The following is a 20,404-nucleotide window of genomic DNA, read 5'->3' on the forward strand; positions in this document are numbered from 1 at the left end:
ATCGACACACTTTGTTAGGGCATCCAAGTCATTCTTGAGGCTAATATGAATGTTTAGGATCTTATTCAATGACTCCAAGACTGTGTATGGCCAGATTCAAAACGTTGGACCACAAGAGCCACATTGTCTAATTTGTCCTATTGTGCCTTAGTCATGGGCCGAGGGTTCGCTTCAACATCACCACCGAGAAGTAGAGAGCGCCAAAGGTACATCAAAGCAGCGCGGGCACATTTGAAAGGATTGGGTGGCCACGACACCACGAAAATGCAAACATCGTCGTTACGGTAACACAAAGTTTTATACTGACAGACCTGGAAGAACATCAGCGGTGAGCATGGCATCGTAACTGCGGTGCTGTGGCCCGTTGCGTCGGTGAAATGTGCGTATTTTTGGGCGGCTGGGTCAGCTGACACGGTCCCAGGTTGCCGGACTTCATACACAGTATAGTGTCCAGAACTGGCAGTAGTGGATGCAGTGATGCAGTGCACTTGGCTAAGAATCGAGTCGCATAATTCCTTGCGGCGTCAGGACACCAAGAGGGTGGAGGCATAACCAGCCGTAGTGGTGCCGGCGTGACGGGAGACAGCTGGCCCAAGAATTATAGTAGCAGCACCTGGAAGAACATCAGCGGTGAGCGTGGCATCGTGATGCGTGCCGTTCATAACATAAATTAACTAGCTCTTCAGTCATCCATTTGTTGTCAGTGTTTCTTATTTTTATCTTTGCTCCTTTCGATCACTCCAGATAAATATATTGCTATGTTTCTGTTATTTTCTTGTACAAACTTTTGTGACCAAGTCGCAAAAGGGACATCCAATCAAAATTTAGAATATATTTATCTACTACGTTGTTATCTGATACCTATTTTGTAACAATGTGATCACAAATTTCAATATGTTTATGCGTTATCGCCACATGGACACACATAATGATACGCTAATTTTTGTTTTCTGATACCAAAAGCATAGATAGCATTCATTTACAGATCGAACCATAATGTGATCAATGCAAGATCTTGTAATTTTCGAGCCCCGTTATTCCTCTCTAGTGTAATCTTTAAATACATTCTCTAGGCCAAAGTCTGCTAATAAATTGAGATACTCGGCTGCAACTCGACTACATTCTTCATTGTCTCTGTGTTAATGCCTCCAACTAAAAGTTACCGCGCTTAATTCACGCGTTTCAGAAAAAAAAACTGCTTAGTTCGTCTAGAAAACTATTCGCGTTCATATTAGGAGGGCTATATATCGCACATAACGTATAATCCACATATTGTTTATTTATAGAAAGTCCCACTACTTCCGCATTGTTAAAGCTTACTTCTATATTATTCGATATCCAGTCATCATAAATGAACACAACAAAACCTCCACCTTTTCTCTTTTCCCTGCGCCCCGCATACCGAGTATAACTATTCAGGGTATACATGTTTACCGAAGACATATCTACATTAACTTCAGTTAAAACAATAACGCCACGGGAAAGAACTGCTTGTTCTAGACATAAACATAATTCATCCCATTTTTTTTCAAGCTGCGTATATTTATGTGTACCAGATTTAGATTTATTTGCAAGCTTTCGTCCTCTAACTTATCACTGAAGTTGTGAAATGTACCCATTACGCTATGTAGATAAGATTCCTTTCTGTCCTGATGTGCTTTTAAAAAATAAATTATGGGGTTTTACGTGCCAAAACCACTTTCTGATTATGAGGCACGCCGTAGGGGAGGACTCCGGAAATTTCGACCACCTGTCGTTCTTTAACGTACACCTAAATCTAAGTACACGGGTGTTTTCGCATTTCGCTCCCATCGAAATGTGACCACCGTGGCCGGGATTCGATTCCGCGACCTTCGATTCGATTCCGCAGCCCAACACCATGGCCACTGGGCAACCACGGCGGGTAGATGTGCTTTTTCGACGCTCCTTCAGCTTTTCTGATTAGTATTCGTCCGTTCTGTGTGCAAACGTACTGGTAGCCTTTCCGTTTAGCAAGCTTTCGGCATCGCCAAAATAGTTCCTACTGGTTCCTTGTCATGTTGTCCTTGATAAAAATGTTGTCATGCTTTAACGCTTTTTTTATAGCCAACTGTCCCTAGTCTTCTGGTCTCTGAAGCGAACAATGATTGACGCATTTCTGTCAGGCCATGCTTGTAGTCGACGTACCACTTCAATTTCCTTGTGTTTCGGTGCCGGCAACTGTAGCCTCGAGCTAAGTTCTGTCAATGTACAATAGGTATTTATGCAAGGTGAAGTTGTACGTCAGTTGGTGAGACATTGTGAATAAAAGACGGCTACAGGCACAGGACGGACAGAAACGAGTTGCAAGTACCGCCCTGTGTTGCCGTCTCTTCCCGTCCGGTGTCTGAAGCAAATCTTTTATTCACCATCACCACATATTTCAATCTTCCTACGCTGCGAGTACGCTTCCATAGTTTCCACAGTGTCTTTCAAGAGAACTGTTTCGCTTACTGTTGGAGCTAATTTTTCTGTTGGCTCTTCTCATGTTTTTTTCATCTTCTCAATCTGCGTGTCATGACCATCAACCTTTGTCAGAAGCTTGTCGTCCTTAGCAGAAAATAGTTCAATTGCCTTGTTCATAGCTTCAGTCAAATTACACTGTTTATCAAGTTATTTTCTTCCAGCCTTTCCAATCTGACAAAACTGAGCGAAGCTTTCGACTTAAGGCAACAATCTGTATGCTCTATTCCTTTCGCTCGCTTGCATTTACGTTTTCATGCTCATCAGAATCGGCATCAGACTCTTGGGATTCTTTCGTTTGCATTCATCACATTTCCATCTCAATGAAACGCAGAGCACCATACTTTTCAAAGCGGATTTCGCTATTCTCGAACACTTCCCAGCATGGTACATGCTACAACACTCACTGCATGTCAAACTCTTTTGGTCCTTGCCAAAATTTTTCTGACATGAAAAGCAGTTCTGCGCAGACATCGTCACAATGCAAGACAGGATGCAGTCCAGTGGAGCACAAAATGGTAAAATAAAACTGGCTCTCACCTAAGACCAACAAAAACACGGTTAGAACTGCATTCAATGCTCCATCGGACTGGGCAGCCTCGCCTCCCATTCATATTCCTTTTTATGTAGCTTGTTGCCCCCGTGTCCATGACGTAACCACTGCATGCTGCCCCCGCGATGAGCTTTCCTTTTCTTCGACACAAATCCTGGTTTTCTGCGCCGGGATTACGTTCAGCTGTTCCACGTACGCAGCAGGCAGGGACCGGGCATGCACATGGCTAAGACCAACAAAAACACTGTTAGAACCACATTCAATGCTCCACCGGACTGCACAAGATGCACAAGAAAAACATGCACAAGAAAAAAATAAGGCATTATTGCCATGCCGAATATAAGCTAAACCAGATAGAGGCTATACATGCCCATGTCTTTAACGAAGAGCGACAAGAGCCGGGGCTGAAGATAGAATTCTTGAAGTACACTGTACTTAATATGGATTAATACAGCATACTGAGGTGTCCAATTTACGCAGACATTTTTTTTTTATAAATGGCCATAGAGCGGGCCATAGATGTCATAAAATGGTAGTGTACATGAAGGAATACCATGGTAGCCGTTGACAAACGCTTTTTTGGATACCTAGAAGTATGATTGCAGTAATTAGCTTTTTGTGAGTTTCCAAGAATTGCGCATTAATTTACTTACCAGTATTAAGTGTTACCAGCCTTTCAAGACAGCTCTTGCATTCCATAGGGTGGTCAATCACACGAGCAGTATTTATTACCATGTTCCTTCAGTGTACACACCATAAAGAGGATATAACGCGTGTTCGCTAGGGAATAGCTTCGGTAGTTTTGTAAATAGTTCCCGAAAAACGCTTCTAGCTCAGATAATTGATTTGAGTGTAATGCTATAGGTATATTCAGATGTGCTTTCTAAGTTAACTTCAGCAGAATATTTTTTCCTCGAGACGAAAGGGCATTCCGACCGGGGCCAATGGTCAACGGCATTTATGAACGAAAAGTATTTTAAGTCTGACTCCAGAACCCCAGAACACAGATACGTGTTGTAACGTGGCCCCAACTGTCCATACTGTGAATTTCAATGTAGATATTCTGGCCTGCAGATTTCAGCTAGCCTCCCTGGCTTCTGGCACTGAAAACGACTAAAGCATTCATCCGAGATCTTCGTATACAGTGAATTGAGGTCACAATAGCTGTGGCGATACAGTTGGCATAACATCACCTGTTTGATGTATGGCGAGGCATTCTTCATGTGTTTGTATAGATGGCTTCGTCACCAGAGCTCACCATCCGAAAATGTCATACGAGAGTTGAACGACGAAAACGCATGCAGCTGGGACATCAGTAGCTCCATACAACTTCAGAGCTTGTTGCCATATTAGTAGCGATAGCTTTTATGAAATTATCAAAGAGCCTAAGAAGTGGATGATCACGATGGATACCAAGGCGGCTTTCCCTATTATTAAATGTGCCCTTCTGACACAAAAAGGTGCACATTTCACCTGCGCTTCCCTGAAAGAACTCTCAAGTTGGAGTGTTAAAACACCAGATGGCGTGAAGGGGTTGACAACACTTCAAAGCAAACAATAATGCCCGGTGGATTGGCTAGGGCAGCATGTAACAGTTTGGAATATCGTCTAACCTCCCCTCCAATTTGAACATACGGCACCCTACGAGGGCTCGAACAATTGTGTCTCTAGAACTGGTTCACAGTCAGCACAAGGGAACCTAGCTTATATGTAGTTGGCCACCGTCTTGAGGACCGACTGCGTCATTGGGTTGCACAATGTACCTGCACCCTCATGCATCGTCTAGGCACGGGAACTGCTTGCAATCAGTGCATCCTATTTAGAATTACGCGTCCATCTCCTCCAGAATGTTTACGTGGCCCAGAGAAAGTGCCTCAAACGTGAACTTGGCGTACTTGACACGCGTCGATCTTTGTCACGTGCCAAGGTATTAGGTTAATGGCCATGAAAAGCAGTGCTTGGCAAATCCGCGAGTGCACTCCGACGAGCTTTTGAAAACTGAACCAGTTGCTGAGGACTGACTGCAGATCTCCGAATGCTATTGTATGATTCGCCCATGCGACGACGTGAAACATAATCGGATACATGGGACATCCGCGGTCTCCGTTTCAGATGTAAGTTTTCTCAGATGTCTTCTATATTCTTCATCACATGTTCTTTCTTTCTTTTTCTAAGTTGTTAAGCGAGTGTAATAATTAATGACTTTTAGTATTTATTTTGTTTTACTTAACAAAGATATGAAAAGAGGTTACCGTCACCAACACTACATGCCAAAAATTATTTCCAACTTAGTAAAAAAAACAAGGCAATGCCACCATCAGCACGCACACGCAAGCTACAATGATATGTCCACAACGAAGCATCCTAGAGAATAAATAAATAAATAAACAAACGCCAACTCGGAATTATCATCTATGCATGAAGTAGGACTAAGAAAAAACAGGCAGGAGCTACCAAGGCACTGTCAGACAGTCCTGAGCCGTGCTCCCATTAGGGCTACAGATGTGCGCGTCTTCACCTGAAACTCAAGCCCCCTCCCTCTTCACATGGTCAGATTTCGAGATGATACTTCAAAACCATGTTCCGTTTATTAAAATACCCGACGCTGCAACCAAAGCAAGTTCTTTTCTTTCTATCTCTGACTCTGATCATAATGCAGAGAGCGAGCAGTCGCCCTTGGCAGCAGATGCTTGCTGAGTGTAGACTGGCGACGTGGTTGATAAGTGATAAAGAAGACAATCTCAGCGCGAGTTTAAAAGACCACGAGTGGTGTTCATCGCTCTCACCGAGTGCGAACAATGCAGTACTAGCACCACTCACATTTCGCGCAGTTTTCTTGCGGGCGACCAGGCACACTTCGAACCTCTCTCCGTGAACACCGATAGAAAGGTGAATGCCGGCGCTATTGCAGATTATGTCGGCCAATAGACAAGTGATAATGGAAACACTATTTTATATACATTATGCATTCACAAACGTAAAGAGATTAAGCAACTTCATTTTTTCCGCTTAGTGCCAAGTCCAGACAAAATTTAATTACACTTAGAGGTCTCAGTGAAAGACTGTAGATTCACCTTTTCACTGTGGGCTCAACAGTGTGGTGCTACAGCTTAGGCGGTTCCCCCCCACCCCCCTCATATTTAAGATCCAAAGATGGCAGAGAAAGCACGGGATCACAGTGAAATAGCATGTGAGTTACAGATGTAAGATGACAAGTTGCAACATTTTAATTCAATATGTTCTTGCCCTAAGAGGCAGCCTCCACACACTAGGTGAGGTCCACCTGAAATGAAAAAGAAAGGTTAATGGTGAACTGAAAAAAATGAACATTAACAAAAACGAATGTTGTACGGTATGAAGATCATGAGAGAAAGTCAGAACGGCAACGCCACATGGTGCAAGCAAGCCCATAGCTGGAGCAGTAAAACGAGCATGTTAACAACGGTGTTCCGGTGACGGGACTATCGACGACGAAAATCTATAAGCAGCGCTTAGCACTAGCGATAGCGGCATCATCAAGGGCTGCACGGCGCGGAGCATGTATACGGCTTTCTGAGAGGCAGAGCCGAACACAACAAAGAACCAAAATAAGTGGGCTCCATGGCCCACAGGAACAAAACGTTTTCCTTCCTTCCTGGCGCTTCCAACGAAGAGAAGGCCCACCACTTCCTCGACCGGCCAACGGAACGAGCCGCCCACCATCAGCGCTCTGCCGCTGCGGCGGACTTTTCAAATCTGGGGCGACTCCGCGAAGACGCGTGCTTGGCTATGGGGATACGTCGGCGCTCTGTGTGGCCGGCTGTGTGCGCCCTCTCCGTCGCACTCACTTTCGGCGGCCGAGTTTGTCTCGCGCGCCCGGGAAAGGGCAAAGAGGTGGCTAGAGATCCGGACAACTAAGGACACAAACAGAAAAGAAGCACAGAGAAGAACGAAAGGAGGTCGATCACCCTTTCGCTTTGCCGAGGAAGCCAGTATAAAAGGCAGGACGGGGAAAGTTCGGAGCTACATCACAGCGAGCATTCCCTGCTCAGCTGGTCCAAGTATCGCCATGCGCTCCCTGGTGAGTCCGAGAAACCGCGGCCCACCGCGTGCTTCCGTCCGGCGCGAATCGGCGGCATGGTCGCCGACGACGCCTGCCCCTTCCTCCAGCCCGTTGCTCAACGCTCGATGGATTTCACTGCATGTCGCACGTGGTAACTCTCGACGGTGATACGGTGGCCGATATCTGGTGGAGTGCAATGCACTAATTTCGCATTTGGTAGCCTTAATTGTTTATATCTAGAGCCCTTAATGTCTTCAATTGGCACCATTTTTCTTTGTTGTCCCCAGTCTTTCAAAGCGTTGCCAAGTGCTTTATTGTTAACTGAAGACCCATTCCACTAATTTTTGCTAGAATCCCTCAGCCTACAACAAAAATTTCTGGAAAATACTTTGTGTTGAGATTTATCCCCCTTGGTATCGTACGAAAACTGCAGTTGCGCTTCCCTCCCGTCTTATCCCGTGAGCTAAACAGGATTCGGGATTTCGCGAATTTCGCAAGAGCTAATACGCAGTTGACTTCGTCCCAAACATTCTAACATTGTTGGGGTTCTTGTTGAGGGGTGATAGAAATGTTTTCTTCGTTGGATTGGGACCCGATAAAACACTGATTGAAATTTTGATGTCGCCGATGACACAGATTCAGCCATATGCAGAGGACACACAATTTATATGTTGTCTGTCTTCTGTAAATGCTGTTCATCTCGTTACAATATCTCGAAAGCTTTCCGCTTTGTGTTAGCATTTTTATCTGCGCTCTGCGTAATCAACGTTAAATCTAGTGCCCCTACTAATCACATACCCGTCGGCGAGCTGGACTTGCGTTATAGCTGCAGCTTGAAATAGACTGAATCAGGCGGGATAAAAAGTGAAGTACCCTCAGGTAGGACACAGCTCAACTTAGAACGCAAGAAAAGTCATGAGGGATAGCAAAATCAAAAAGAAAACAAAATAAAAACACTAGGATCAGAGAAAGATAAGCCCCGGAGGGCCGATCGTCATCTTCCTTCCACAGCCGGTTCTTTTCTGCATTCGTATAGTGAAGAACTGGGACAATATCTGAGGCGGATATCTTATATGAAATGACGCCACGTTGACTTTTTTCTATATTGGAGCTCTTCGAAACCAGGAATATGTTGTCACTGTGCTTCCTAAGTTCCAACCTTACCCCTTCGCCTTTTTCCCCACAAAGCTCGAGGGGCAGCTTCTGTGTCATTTATACCAAAACGAACCAGCAGCTGTGATGTGTACTGAACTTACTCTCGATACCTTTCAGATACTATTGTCTGCAGTCGGCCTCGCCCTCGCCGGCAACCTTGGCGGTGGCGGCGGTGGCGGCGGCTTCGGCGGTGGAGGATTTGGTGGCGGTGGTGGACATCACGGCGGAGGTATATGCTATTAATTATTCTCCAGTGCAGACCGTTCATTTTAATATCGCAGGGAGAACAGAAATACTTCAAAAAATTGCTTTCTTATAATTACGAAGGTTTAGAAATAGCTTAGTGATACGGCTTAAGTAGGAAATGTCTCACAATGGCGTGCTATCCGGACGTGAAGGTCCTTAAATTTTAAACATTTTGTAAACGCCATCTACACTATGCTTACGTTTCGGACGAATGTTATTGAAAAGTTAAACATGTAAAAGGAATTTACCTTAAATTCTAGATATTTTATTCCCGTGGCTTCATTAAAAAACTTGGATAACTGAAAGGTGGATTTACCAGCATCATTCACAAATAAGACCTCTTCATAGGCCTGAAGAGCTCGAGACCTCACGAGCGCTTCAAGTTTGCCGAAATTGTGTTTATGTGGGATTTATATGCAGAATTCTGTGCGCTTTTCGTTTACAAGCTGCATAAGCACCAATCTGCTAAAAAAAAAGGATACTGTGTAAAGCGTACCGTAAAAGGTGTTTAACTATTTTGTAGATAAACGAAAAGCTATGAACGATATTATAGATATTAACGATGGGCTATATATGCTGAATATCAACCTTAACTTGGTAGCATTGTAAATGAATTGCGTTTTTGCAAATGAACTGATACTTATATTTTATAATATAGTTATTAAGTTGAGGTTTTAGATTAAAGTGGTTACGAATGAATAGTGAGCATGGCGAGCTCGCAGTTTTCTTTTACTTTAAACTGAAATATTTGGTTACCTAAAACTGCGTGACCACGTAGGTACAGTAACGCAGCCGTGATATCTTAAATACCTAGTACAAGAGAGAATATATAGAGGCAGGATACGATTCGTGGCAAGTTGAAGTTGCTAGATGAGAAATATTTGCGGAGGAATGCACGACAAGTTTGGAGATAATTTTGACGTATTGTGTACAGTAAACAGCGATGAAGGGTTGCTCGAGAGAAGAACGTGCGAGGCATATTGACCACACATGTCCATGGCGGTGTGCCCATAGGTGGCGGCGGTGCCGGCGGTGGAGCCGTAGTGAGCACATCTGTGGTCGAAATCAAGAGTCTTGGCTCGACCGGAGGCGGCGGCGGCGGCGGCGGAGGCGGTCACCACGGCGGTGGTGCCGGCGGCGGCTTCGGCGGTGGAGGATTCGGTGGAGGCGGCTTCGGCGGAGGTGGACACCACGGTGGTGGTGGAGGCGGAGGCGGCGGTGGCCAGGTCGTTGGAACGTACAAGGTTTGCAGACTTTCGCTTTTCACACCGGAGCCAACACGAAAGCCAGTACATCCTCGCACAATACGTGCACGGGTGGTGAAGCCACAGGGTAAAAACAAAGACGAGCAAATGATATAATCTTTCCTTATCTAGGGGAAGTCGATGGCATAGATATAGAATGATTGCGGAATGATAGTTCAATGTGATTGATAGTATGAAGCAGTGAGCTTATTAACGATATTCCCAACCAAATAAAACGCCGTTGGTCTACTGTAAAGTGCGCGCATCGGGGATGACCGGTGTCAAACTGGAAGTGAGTTAACTACCACAACGGTTTTTCATACTTTGTGGAGTACAGCATAATGAGTAAACTGGAGATACCTGTTAAATATTACATGTTCTAGGTGTTCATTGGCAGTGACACATTATATCGAAACGACTAAGCGCATTCGTGTTGGGGTCTGTAAAGATTCAGCTGCGCCGCTAGAGCAACCACAATGTCGCGCAATATAACACCATTTTTATTTGTTTTAAGTAGTAGTTATCAGGAGCGCCAAGATAGGGCCGATCATGTTTGTCGATTCGTACACTTGCCACGTTTTGATTGAAGAACAGCACAATGTGAAAAAAGAAAAATGAAAAAGTGCCATGGCTAATTTGCTCAAGTGGATAGATTTTAACACTTGAGAAAACCAGTGAAAAAATTGAGACACGAACATGACATAAAGAAGGAACACCACAACGCTGGACTAGCAACTGACATATATTTGAAACACTGATCACCCTCGAGCATCAAACCGCCAACACATGCGTAATGCTCTTAGCAAAGTACAAAATCTTTAAATTGATGTGCACACCATTTTGCCCTGACTCCCCTTTAAATTCAGCCTTTTAGAAAACCAATCTCTTAATCACTCAGAGAGATAGACGGAACGCTGATGCATCATCCTTGCTCTTGTATACTGATATAAAGCGCCTCAAGTACTTCTCTTGCGGTTGTCGTCCTGCCCCTGCCTGGCATCATCACATTTTCAGAATGTGGTGCACAGTCATGCTGACGATAGTGATTACAATTAAAAGCCAGGTGACCAGCTCCTTGAGACTTGGTCAACGCACAATGCTACTTTGATAGGAACCTGACAGACGTGCACCACGGTACACCCTCCCAGTGTTGCGTTTCCTTGCGCGTTTTTTTTTTTGCGAAATACGTGGAGTAATGCGAACTCGCTAAAGGCTACGTGATGGAGGGCTCACTCTCCAGGCGTGTCTTGCATGTCAGGCTTGCCAATGAATGGCACTGCGTACAGTGCACATGTGCAGGTGCATGCAAGCTGCGTGTTCTTGAGATTACGGGGAATCCTCCTAACGTTCTCCACTAGTTGCCAGGAGTTCTTCAGGTGGTTCTCAAGTTCGCTCAGTACTCTTCAGCACTAATTCTGGGTTCCAGCCAAGATCGCGTGACATTCTGCAAAGTAGTGAGGAGTGGGAGGCTCACATTTCCTGTTCGTAATAACTCAGTTGAAATATTTCAAATAATCGTTGAAGGCTGAGGTTTTTGTGACTTCGTTCCTGTCGTTTTCCAGTGCCAGCATCATGCACGTCTAATTGGCACCGGGCTTGCACCAGACAAGAAAAACGCTGTCAACACAGAAACGAATGTGCGGTTGAAAAGCCGATTACTAATGCCTGTTGCGAGGGCGTTGAATATTTAAGAAAGGGTACTTACATTCTGAGCAAGAAAACATTTCAAAACAGTCAGGCAGTCGTCTTATACCAGTGATAGTCGTAGAAAACCCGAAGATGTTGGTTGCGAGTGCTTACAATCGCACACGAATCAATGTCCTTGCAGGCCGGCCCTGCCTACTTGGTCAAGGCGCTGCAGCCCGTCAGCGGTGGCGGTGGCGGCGCAATCGGCGGCGGTGGTTTCGGCGGTGGTGGCTTCGGTGGAGGAGGCTTTGGCGGTGGACATGGCGGTGGACTCGGCGGTGGACTCGGCGGCGGTGGAGGTGGAGGCAGCACGGCCACCTACCACGTTACTGTCAAGGGTGGTGGCGGCGGAGGCGGTGGTGGCGCTGGAGGATACGGCGGCGGCGGCTTCGGCGGCGGAGGACACCATGGCGGTGGCGGCGGCGGCGGTGGCCATGGTGGAGGAGGAGGAGGCGGCGGAGGATGGTGGTAGAGTACACCAGGTAAGGGCTTCACTCATTGGAGCTTTCCAGGAATCTCTGGTCGTACTTAAGGAGCCCTCTGCTCACAAGGTCTATTTTACAGAAATAGACACCGATTAGGCTGATGATAGCCAACGCGATGGTAAATCATTTCGAAGTAAAAGCATCGCGAGCTTCGCGAGAGGCAATTCATCCCTGGCCGTCTCAGGCACGCTACGCTGAATGCAAATTCTGTTGGGCTGTAATCGCCCAAGTGCTTTGGTAAGCTGTCGGGAACAAACGTCAATCAGAAGTGTGGCAAGCTGTTCAGGTCTAGGCTGAATCTGGAGTCACTGTCCAACGGTGCAGCACATTCATTCGGTGTTTTGTTTTGTTAGTTTTACTGAGTTAGGAAAATGGTTTCAGACACGTTTCGTAATTATTCGTTCAAGGGTTTGCCCTCATGCACGGTTTAATTAATGTAACGTTGGGTCTTAAGCCAGGTTGATCAGTACGAAGTGTGACGACGTGAGAACACAACAATGAAAATAAGAAAATAGGTTCTATACTTCTTGTTCTAAGTGAAGCAAATTCTGATTCACTACAATAGCTTATGAGGGAAGCAGTTCGTGTATGAAGTGTTACATGTCAGGACAGTTGAATACAGTGGTACAGTAATAGATTAAATCTTGAATACTTTGCGTTTGTCATTGACATTCACAGGAATTCCGTGTTGTAACAAACCGTTGGTGCGTAAAGAAAGACACGGTTTCTGCAGAAGCCCAGAATTAAATAACCCAAAATTGTGTCAAGACCACTGCCATTTGTAGGATCAATTGTTGCTGGGCTGCACGCGACATTTCCGAAGGGATAAAAGGTGCCCAAAGCAGACACAGTCACGTGCGCGGGAGCGAAGGTAACCTAAAGGTTCCTTTTATTTGCCACGGGCCTTCCGTATCTGCAGTGGTACTGCACATTTTGTACTTTGCAATTGTTCTCTTGGTCATGATACGAATACGAGGAGCTATTCGAGGGCCAACAAATGACCTTGAGTTAATCACTACCTTGAAACTTAACGGTTGTTGAAAATGACGGCAAAATCTGAAACAGTTTGATTGTGACGTCAACGTGAAATTGCTATTTGTGCGTACGATAATGGGACAATTCTCACCGTTCATTCTCTCTTTCAGCAGCAGCCACTGTACCATCTCATCGTTCACAAGTGTCACTCAATAATCGCCAAAAAAAGCTGTAAGAAGCACTTATGGAAGCCTCGTGTGAACACAGACAAGTAGCCATCACGTGACAGCGAGTAGAGCAATCCAGTGTGGATGATCCTACCACTGCCGAGAACGCTGCAAGCCATGGAGGGCCGATAAAGATGAAATACGCATGAAAGAAAGAAGTCTCCGCGACATGCTGTGATAAGAGGCGGAGCCGCCTGAAGCTTTGACTTTCTACGGATTAGCCGTGAACTTGAAAGAGTCAAGTCTTTTATGGACCGACTGCGTCGAAGATGTCTTCCACGCGGCGACGCTCTCGCATACGATCGACCTGCCAGCCATGACCCACAATTGTGGAGCCATAGTCGCAGTGACGGCACCTTTACCTCGGCTGAAATATGCCACAAGAACAATAAACTACGGTGTCCTCTCATGAGAGAGGCACAAAAAAAAAGCAAACCCCTTGTGCGTGTGGTCGTTCCTCAAAAAAGTTTAATTGAAAAAAAAAAGTAGCACCCAATCAAAGATGATGCCCCTTTTAGGTATTTTAAGTAAAACTTTATGCTAAACAAATGACCCTTATTCATGACATTTAAGTGCTTTCTTCGAACATCTGACCAGCGCGAATGACTGCAACAGTTCAGCATGATCTTTTTCCTAATTTGCGCCTTTGTTCTGCTAGCCCCGATGGTATATACTTTCTCTCTTCCTTTATCTTTCATCATCCCATCTACCCATTCACTAGTACAGGGCAGTAAACCTAACATTCCCATCTTGTTAACCTTCTTATATTTCAACTTATTCCTCTTTCTTTCTTGAATCCAAAGAACTCCTTAGCTTTTTGAGCACGTTTCGTGATAGTAAGTCTGCACGCATTTAAATAGAGCCCAATGGTTTGGCTGTGGCCGATACCACTTAATAGATCCCGTGGCATTTGTAGCTCCTAGCACTGCTGAAGTTATACGTCTGCATGGCTTTTTTGCAGCAAGTTTATGTGAAAGAATGCTTGCTACGATGTACCCGACGGTTCTCGTGGCTGTTCCAATGATGACGACCGTTTTCATCAGCTCGCCGGAAACTTTAGGTCTTCTTCGAGAGCATTTACTAACTCCATGGCTTTTACTGACCACAAGGAGGCATCACCTCTGCCACAAAGAGATGAACCTCAGGTCACCGAAATATAATCTGAACTATAATGAACAACAGGTGCTGATAGATTGAGCAGCTTGATGGTGGAGATGATGAAACCAACGCCGCAGACATTTGCATAAATTTGGTTGTCATATGAGAAAAAGAAGCAAACAAAGGCAAGGAGGCTTATCAGATGCACGTCCGGTTTGCTACCCTGTACTGGAGGAGAAGGAATAAAGGGGCGAAAAAGAACAAAGGGGAGGAGAGTGTTAACACTATAGTTACATGCACACTTGAAGCCAGGCACACAATCTTAAATGGTCGACAGAGACTTGTCAACTTGAGGTAGTGTATACTGATCACCTCATTGTTTTCCGCACCAGCGACAAGCATGGACGTGGTCCAAGGATGTTCGCTACTAAAACAGTCTTGGGCCCAGCCGCTTTAATGCTCTCCGGAGAGGGTGGCGCTCCACGTTGTAACGGGAACAACGGCACAGCAGATGTTCGGTTGTCTGTTCGGTCTCGCAAGTTCTAATGCGAAACGATTAAGCTTTTGCAAATGTCACTCAGGACAAGAGGCGGCATAACAATGACGAAACGGAATGGGAAATTCGCGACGGCAGTTAGAGATTTAAAGAAGGGTGCAGTTTATGTAGGCGACACTTAGACGACCAATGAGTGTGCGCTATAGTTCTAGACCCTAGATAAAATTTTGTTGGAGCGTCGGTACTCAATAGGGGGCGATCGGAGCCTTACGTGTTCCTTTATATCGGCGCACCAAAAGTCTCACTGGTGAAGTCATTACCAGCAATACTGATCTCCTTTCGGTCACTGTAATATTATGTCGTGTCGCTTCTAAAGCGCTTGATGAATAGACGGAAAAAAAGTGAGGTAAAGAAAGTAAGTCTTCGTCGCTCTTCTAGCTGCACTGAAGGTCTTTCTTGCATAGCATAACATTGCCTCTATACCACTATTGAACGTTGTGGAACTTACAGTAACACTGTTATATCAAGATATCTAATGTCCTTCATGCACGCAGATAGCCCAGGCAATGCCACAGTGGGCGCCGCACCAGTGACAATTGACAAGGTAGAATGTTCTAGGCAACGAACGGTTTTATCCAAAGCACGCAATTCGAGTCATAGTTCGGGCACATGTGTACACGTTGGTGGTGTCGGTGTAGCAACAAGCATGGTTAGCGTGGCCTACTTAGTCGGTAATTGTTTGGCCTGAGTACCTCTTCCCTATTACCAAGGGTACTTCACAAAGCGCTCGTCATCACGCATCAAGCCTCACTAACCTAAGCATCAAGCCTAACAGACGTGCTGCACAATCTCAGCAGTGACTGCATTGCTTATTGTCGTGATACTTATGGTAAATGAAAGCGACACCATGACAGGAAATGCTCGCGAATACATGCGCTCTTCGTAAGTACTCGTACACCCTTGCTACAAGGGTTACATTAACCCCGGTTATCACTGAAGCGGTTAGCGCAGCAGTTACACAGCAGGCTAAACGGTCAGGCCGATAACCGCGGTCGACTGCGAACCAAGGATGACATTAATTTGAGGGCCGCATTATATTCGATTTTTTCAACACCTTTGAGAACCGGGGCCCTGTATTCAGTGCAGTAGAAATGCCGTGTTTCTCGCCATGATTTCTTGCGGTGTAGACAAAATACGGCACAACATTACAGATGGGGGAGCTGCCATTTCAAAAATCCCTACATAAGCTCTACCTGACTCGTAGTTCTCTCCTGCAAATCCCACGTTTTTTTTATTTCCCGCGAAAGCCTGACTGTTGAAAAGTTTACTGGTCTTGCACTATCGAAAAAGCCTAATTTCTCTGGCACAGCAAAAATTATCAGCAGTGTTGAATTTCCAAGATGCAGTATCACTATAATAAAGGATTTTAGTTCCGCTGAGAATGTCGCTTCTATGCGTATACCATCTTCTTTAGTAGTTATGCAAGTACATGACTGTAGTGGGCGGACGGATGTATATGTGGGGTGTTCTTTTCGCCTGTGGGGCAAATAGTCGCATCTTAGCAGCCCCTATGAGGGACAGTAACTGCCTGATTGTACGGCTTGCTTTTATGTTCGACTACTCAGAAAAACCTCGTTCGAGAACCCAGAAGGGAAACAATCCCTGTTTTGTATAGCTGTACCCCGGCTTCCAATTCGGAAGCACATTTTAGAAGTTGAAGCAATAATAGCTATCAAGTAATAAATGTTTTCATGTCGGTGGATGTTCCGCTGAACCTACCTTGAGCAAAAAATCTAACAAACTGAATCTTGCAACGGAATATCACTATGTCATCGTAGTAATTAAGCGTAACGTCCTTTGGTAGGCCTAATCATCATCATCACACTATTTTATATCCTCTGCAGGACGAAGGCTTCTTCTTGCAACCTCGAATTACCCTTGTCCTGCGCCAACCGATTCCAACTAACACCCGCAAATTTCCTAATTTCGTCGCGCCACCTAGTCTTCTGCCGTCCTCTACTGCGCTTCCCTTCTCTTGGTGCCCATTCTGTCACCTTAATGGTGCAACGGTTATCTAACCTACACATTACATGACCTTCCCAGCTCCATTTTTTTCTCTTAATGTCAGTTGGAATATCGGCTATACCCGTTTGCTCTCTGATCATACCGCTCTCTTTTTGTCTCTTAAAGTTATGCCTAGCATTCTTCGTTCCATCGCTCTTTGCGCGGTCCTTAACTTGCTCTCAAGCTTCTTTGTCAGTCTCCAAGTTTCTGCGCGATATGGCAGCATCAGTAAAATGTACCGCTTGTACGCTTGTATACTTTCCTTTCCAATGATAACGGTAAGCTCCCAGTCGGGAGATCACGATGTCTGCCGTATGTGATCCAACCCATTTTTGTTCTTCCGCGAATTTCATTCTCATGGTCAGCGTTACCTGTGATTAGTTGACCTAGGTAAACGTACTCCTTCACAGACTCTAGAGGCTGACTTACGATCTTGAACTATTGTTCCCTTGCCTGGTTATTTATCATTATCTTTGTCTTCTGCAAATTAATCTTCAACCCCACTCTTACACTCTCCCTGTTAAGGTCCTCAATCATTTGTTGCAAGTCGTCCCCAGTGTTGCTGAATAGAACAATGTCATCGGCAAATCGAGGGTTGCTGAGGTATTCTACGTCGATCCTCCTTCCTAAACCTTCCCAGTTTAATAGTTTGAATACTTCTTCCAAGCACGCAGTCAATAGCATTGGAGAGATTGTGTCTCTCTGTTTGACCTCTTTCTTTATAGGTATCTTCCGACTTTTCTTGTGTGGAATTAAGGTAACTGTGAAACCTCTGTAGATATTTTCGAAGGTATTTACGTAAGCGGTCTGTATTCTTTGATTACGTAATGGCTCTATGACTGATGGTATCTCTACTGAATTAAATGCTTTTTCGTAATCTATGAAAGCCATATAGAGAGGCGTATTGTACTCTGCGGATTTCTCGATAACCTAATTAATGACATGGATGTGATCCATTGTAGAGTCTACCTTCCTGAAGCTAGCCCGTTCCCTTGGTTGTATAAAGTTCAGTGTTGCCCTTATTATATTGGAGTTTATTTTGGTAAATATTCTATATAATACTGGGATTAAGATAATGGGCCTATAATATTTCAGTTCTTTAACGTCTTTTTTTTGGTATTAGCATAATGTTTGCATTCTTCCAGTTTTGTGGGACCCTTGCAGTCGATAGACACTTCGTATAGAGAGCCACCAGTTTTGCTAGCATTATGTCTCCTCCATCTTTGATTAAATCCTCTCCTGCCGCTTTTCCCCGTTTCATGCCTTGCAAGGCCCTTCTGACCTCATGGCTAGTTATAGGAGGAGTTTCTGTATGCTGTTCTTTGTTGTTTCGAATAGAGTACTCTTGAATCCTTTTGGTACTGTACAGGTAAGTATAGAATTCTTCCGTGGCTTTTAGTATACCTTCGAGATTGCTGATGATATTACCCTGCTTTTCCAGGTCAGTTTTCCGTTGCTACGTTTCCTGAAAAAGGCGTTCATTATTCTCAGCTTATTCCTTTCTGCAAATTCTACTAGCATCTCTCCTCTAGCGTTTCTATAATTGATGCCGTAGTTGCCAATTGCCTGTTCACCCGCCTGCTTTTTCCCCACTTTTGCATTGAAGTCACCCATTACTACTGCATGTACACCGAGGTTGCACTTTTCCCATCGCTAATTCAACATCTTCATAAAGCTGATCCGCTTCCTCATCGTCGTGATTGGATGTTGGAGCGTAGACTTGTACTACCTTTAATCTATACCTCTTAGTAAGTTTGATTACGACTACTGCTGCCCTCTCGTTTATGCTGTAGAATTCGTCAATGTTGCCCGCTATGTCCTTGTGGATAATCAATATCTTCTTCTTATCAGGGAGACCTCTATAGCAGAGGACATGACCGTTATTTAGCAATGTGTAAGCCTCACCAGTTCTTCTATTCTCACTAAGTCCGATAATATTCCAAAGAATGTCAGACGGTTGCTCAAAGAGTGCTTCTAAGCTAACCTCACTCGAGAGGGTTCGGGTGTTAAACATTGCAAGGGTCAGTTTCCATTGGTGGCCTGTCCGGACCCAGAGATTCTTAGCACCCTCTGCTGCGTTCGGTAGGCGTAAAAGTACATAAATTGATCTTGTGCGAAAGGCGCGAAGACGACGATACACAAAAAGAGAAACGAGCACACAGGGCGCCACTTCCAACGCTGTTTAATCAGGAAAAAATTTCACTATTTTATGCATGAAGCACTATCACAGTTGTGTGCGCATTCGTATTCAGGTAAAGCAATTCTTTTTTTAATAATGAGATTGATGCAGCACTAACGCACCTATAACCTGCCTCAGTGATCCATTTGGCCCCAATAACTAATCTAACCCATTCGTCAAAGCTTCTGACTACCACAGCGCAGGCGTGAAAATTCGGCTACATTTACAATCCCGACAATCAATCGCCAGGTGGGCTTCTCTCCCATTCCTAACATTATTGTTTTGATGTTGCCTCAGCCTATCCTTCAGGCCTTGCTCGGTTTAACCTACAAATAAGAACCTAAAAGGCCACGTAAACTAAGCATTTGAAAAGTAACTAGACGTAACACTTGGGAGGCGTTACATCTCTCAAATTGGATGCTTATAAAGCGTGTTTCTTTAGTCTACAGAAAAATCTCACATGTATTCTAACCTAAGCTCAAAAAAAATGCACGTAATCACGCTTGCTTTATGTTACGTGTTTTAGAATGTACCATTAAGTTTTCAGGCCTGTTTATAACTGGATACTACGAATGCTGTAATAGTGCTCCACCTATACGTGGGCTAAATTCGTGAACGGACTTTGCGGAGATATTTCGCTCGAGACACTGAAATCCCTATTTATGCCTGTGCCCTTTGGTGTCCCATGCAAAGCCATCCTTCTGTACATTTGTAGAAAAAGAAGAGGCTACGACATTCCTGTTTGGTCACTCAATGTAAAAAAAAAAAAGATATCGTCGATATCTCTTGTTGAATTCACATACCTTTTCTTTCGTAACAACTCGTTGTTTTGGTCTGCAACCTTCGCAAGTCTTTTGCACGCTGTCCTGACTGGCCGGTGCGCCTCTTGCAAGCCACTTTTGAATCGCCTTGTCGTACAAACGGCATTGTCGACGCCTACCCTGATCGTTTCCACCCTTAATATTAGCAGGTGGAACTACTTACTGCCAACGCAACTCGCTTATTATATAGGTAAGGCGCAGTTCATATTTTATTCTTTAGCTAAAGAAAATAAGTTTTCTGGGCCGAAATTTATTCGCAAGATCCTTCGCCCCACTGATGATCCATGAGTAAATTTCGCGCTATTTTTTGCGAATCTGATTTGCAAATTTTACTCTGCTGCGCAGTGCTGACAATGAGTTTGTGCACAGAAATTCCAACCGATAAGGACAGTGAATGTATTATCATCGAAGGTGGTCTGGCAATCACAAACTGCTCGTGTTAATAAAAGGCTTTGTGAATACGGCTTTTCGCGGTTTAAACCTTCGCCAGTATAGTTCAAGTATGCACGAGTGCTGACCACCATTCCATTCAAATTGAGTGGGCGCAGGACCATCAATGTCAACATGTCTCATGCTCCGCGCTTTTGTGCATTTGGCGCTTTTGTGCATTTGGTCCTGCCGCTTTTCCTGCGGTCAACCACATCTTTGCCTA

General features: G+C 44.7%; 1 protein-coding gene and 1 long non-coding RNA gene across 3 annotated transcripts; one reads left to right on the plus strand and one right to left on the minus strand.

Annotated features, from left to right (window-relative positions):
- Positions 1-288: 288 nt before the first annotated feature.
- LOC139055631 (uncharacterized) lies at positions 289-19,808 on the minus strand. Its single transcript, XR_011511899.1, has 3 exons — positions 19,735-19,808; positions 3,022-3,260; positions 289-613 (listed from the first exon to the last, which is right to left on the minus strand). It is a non-coding gene; the product is annotated as an uncharacterized lncRNA (long non-coding RNA).
- LOC135907875 (uncharacterized) lies at positions 7,054-13,493 on the plus strand. 2 transcript variants are annotated; one of them, XM_070533156.1, is made up of 5 exons: positions 7,054-7,094; positions 8,349-8,460; positions 9,492-9,721; positions 11,550-11,889; positions 13,038-13,493. In XM_070533156.1, exons 1-4 carry the CDS (start codon positions 7,083-7,085, stop codon positions 11,877-11,879), a joined length of 684 nt encoding a protein of 227 aa, XP_070389257.1. In that variant the 5' UTR covers positions 7,054-7,082; the 3' UTR covers positions 11,880-11,889; positions 13,038-13,493. The 2 variants fall into 2 exon arrangements, with proteins under 2 accessions (XP_070389257.1, XP_065295707.1); XM_065439635.1 differs by having other exon boundaries at positions 13,041-13,493.
- Positions 19,809-20,404: the final 596 nt, after the last annotated feature.

Source organism: Dermacentor albipictus, chromosome 1 (genome assembly GCF_038994185.2).
Source record: "Dermacentor albipictus isolate Rhodes 1998 colony chromosome 1, USDA_Dalb.pri_finalv2, whole genome shotgun sequence".
Lineage (NCBI taxonomy): Eukaryota > Metazoa > Arthropoda > Arachnida > Ixodida > Ixodidae > Dermacentor > Dermacentor albipictus.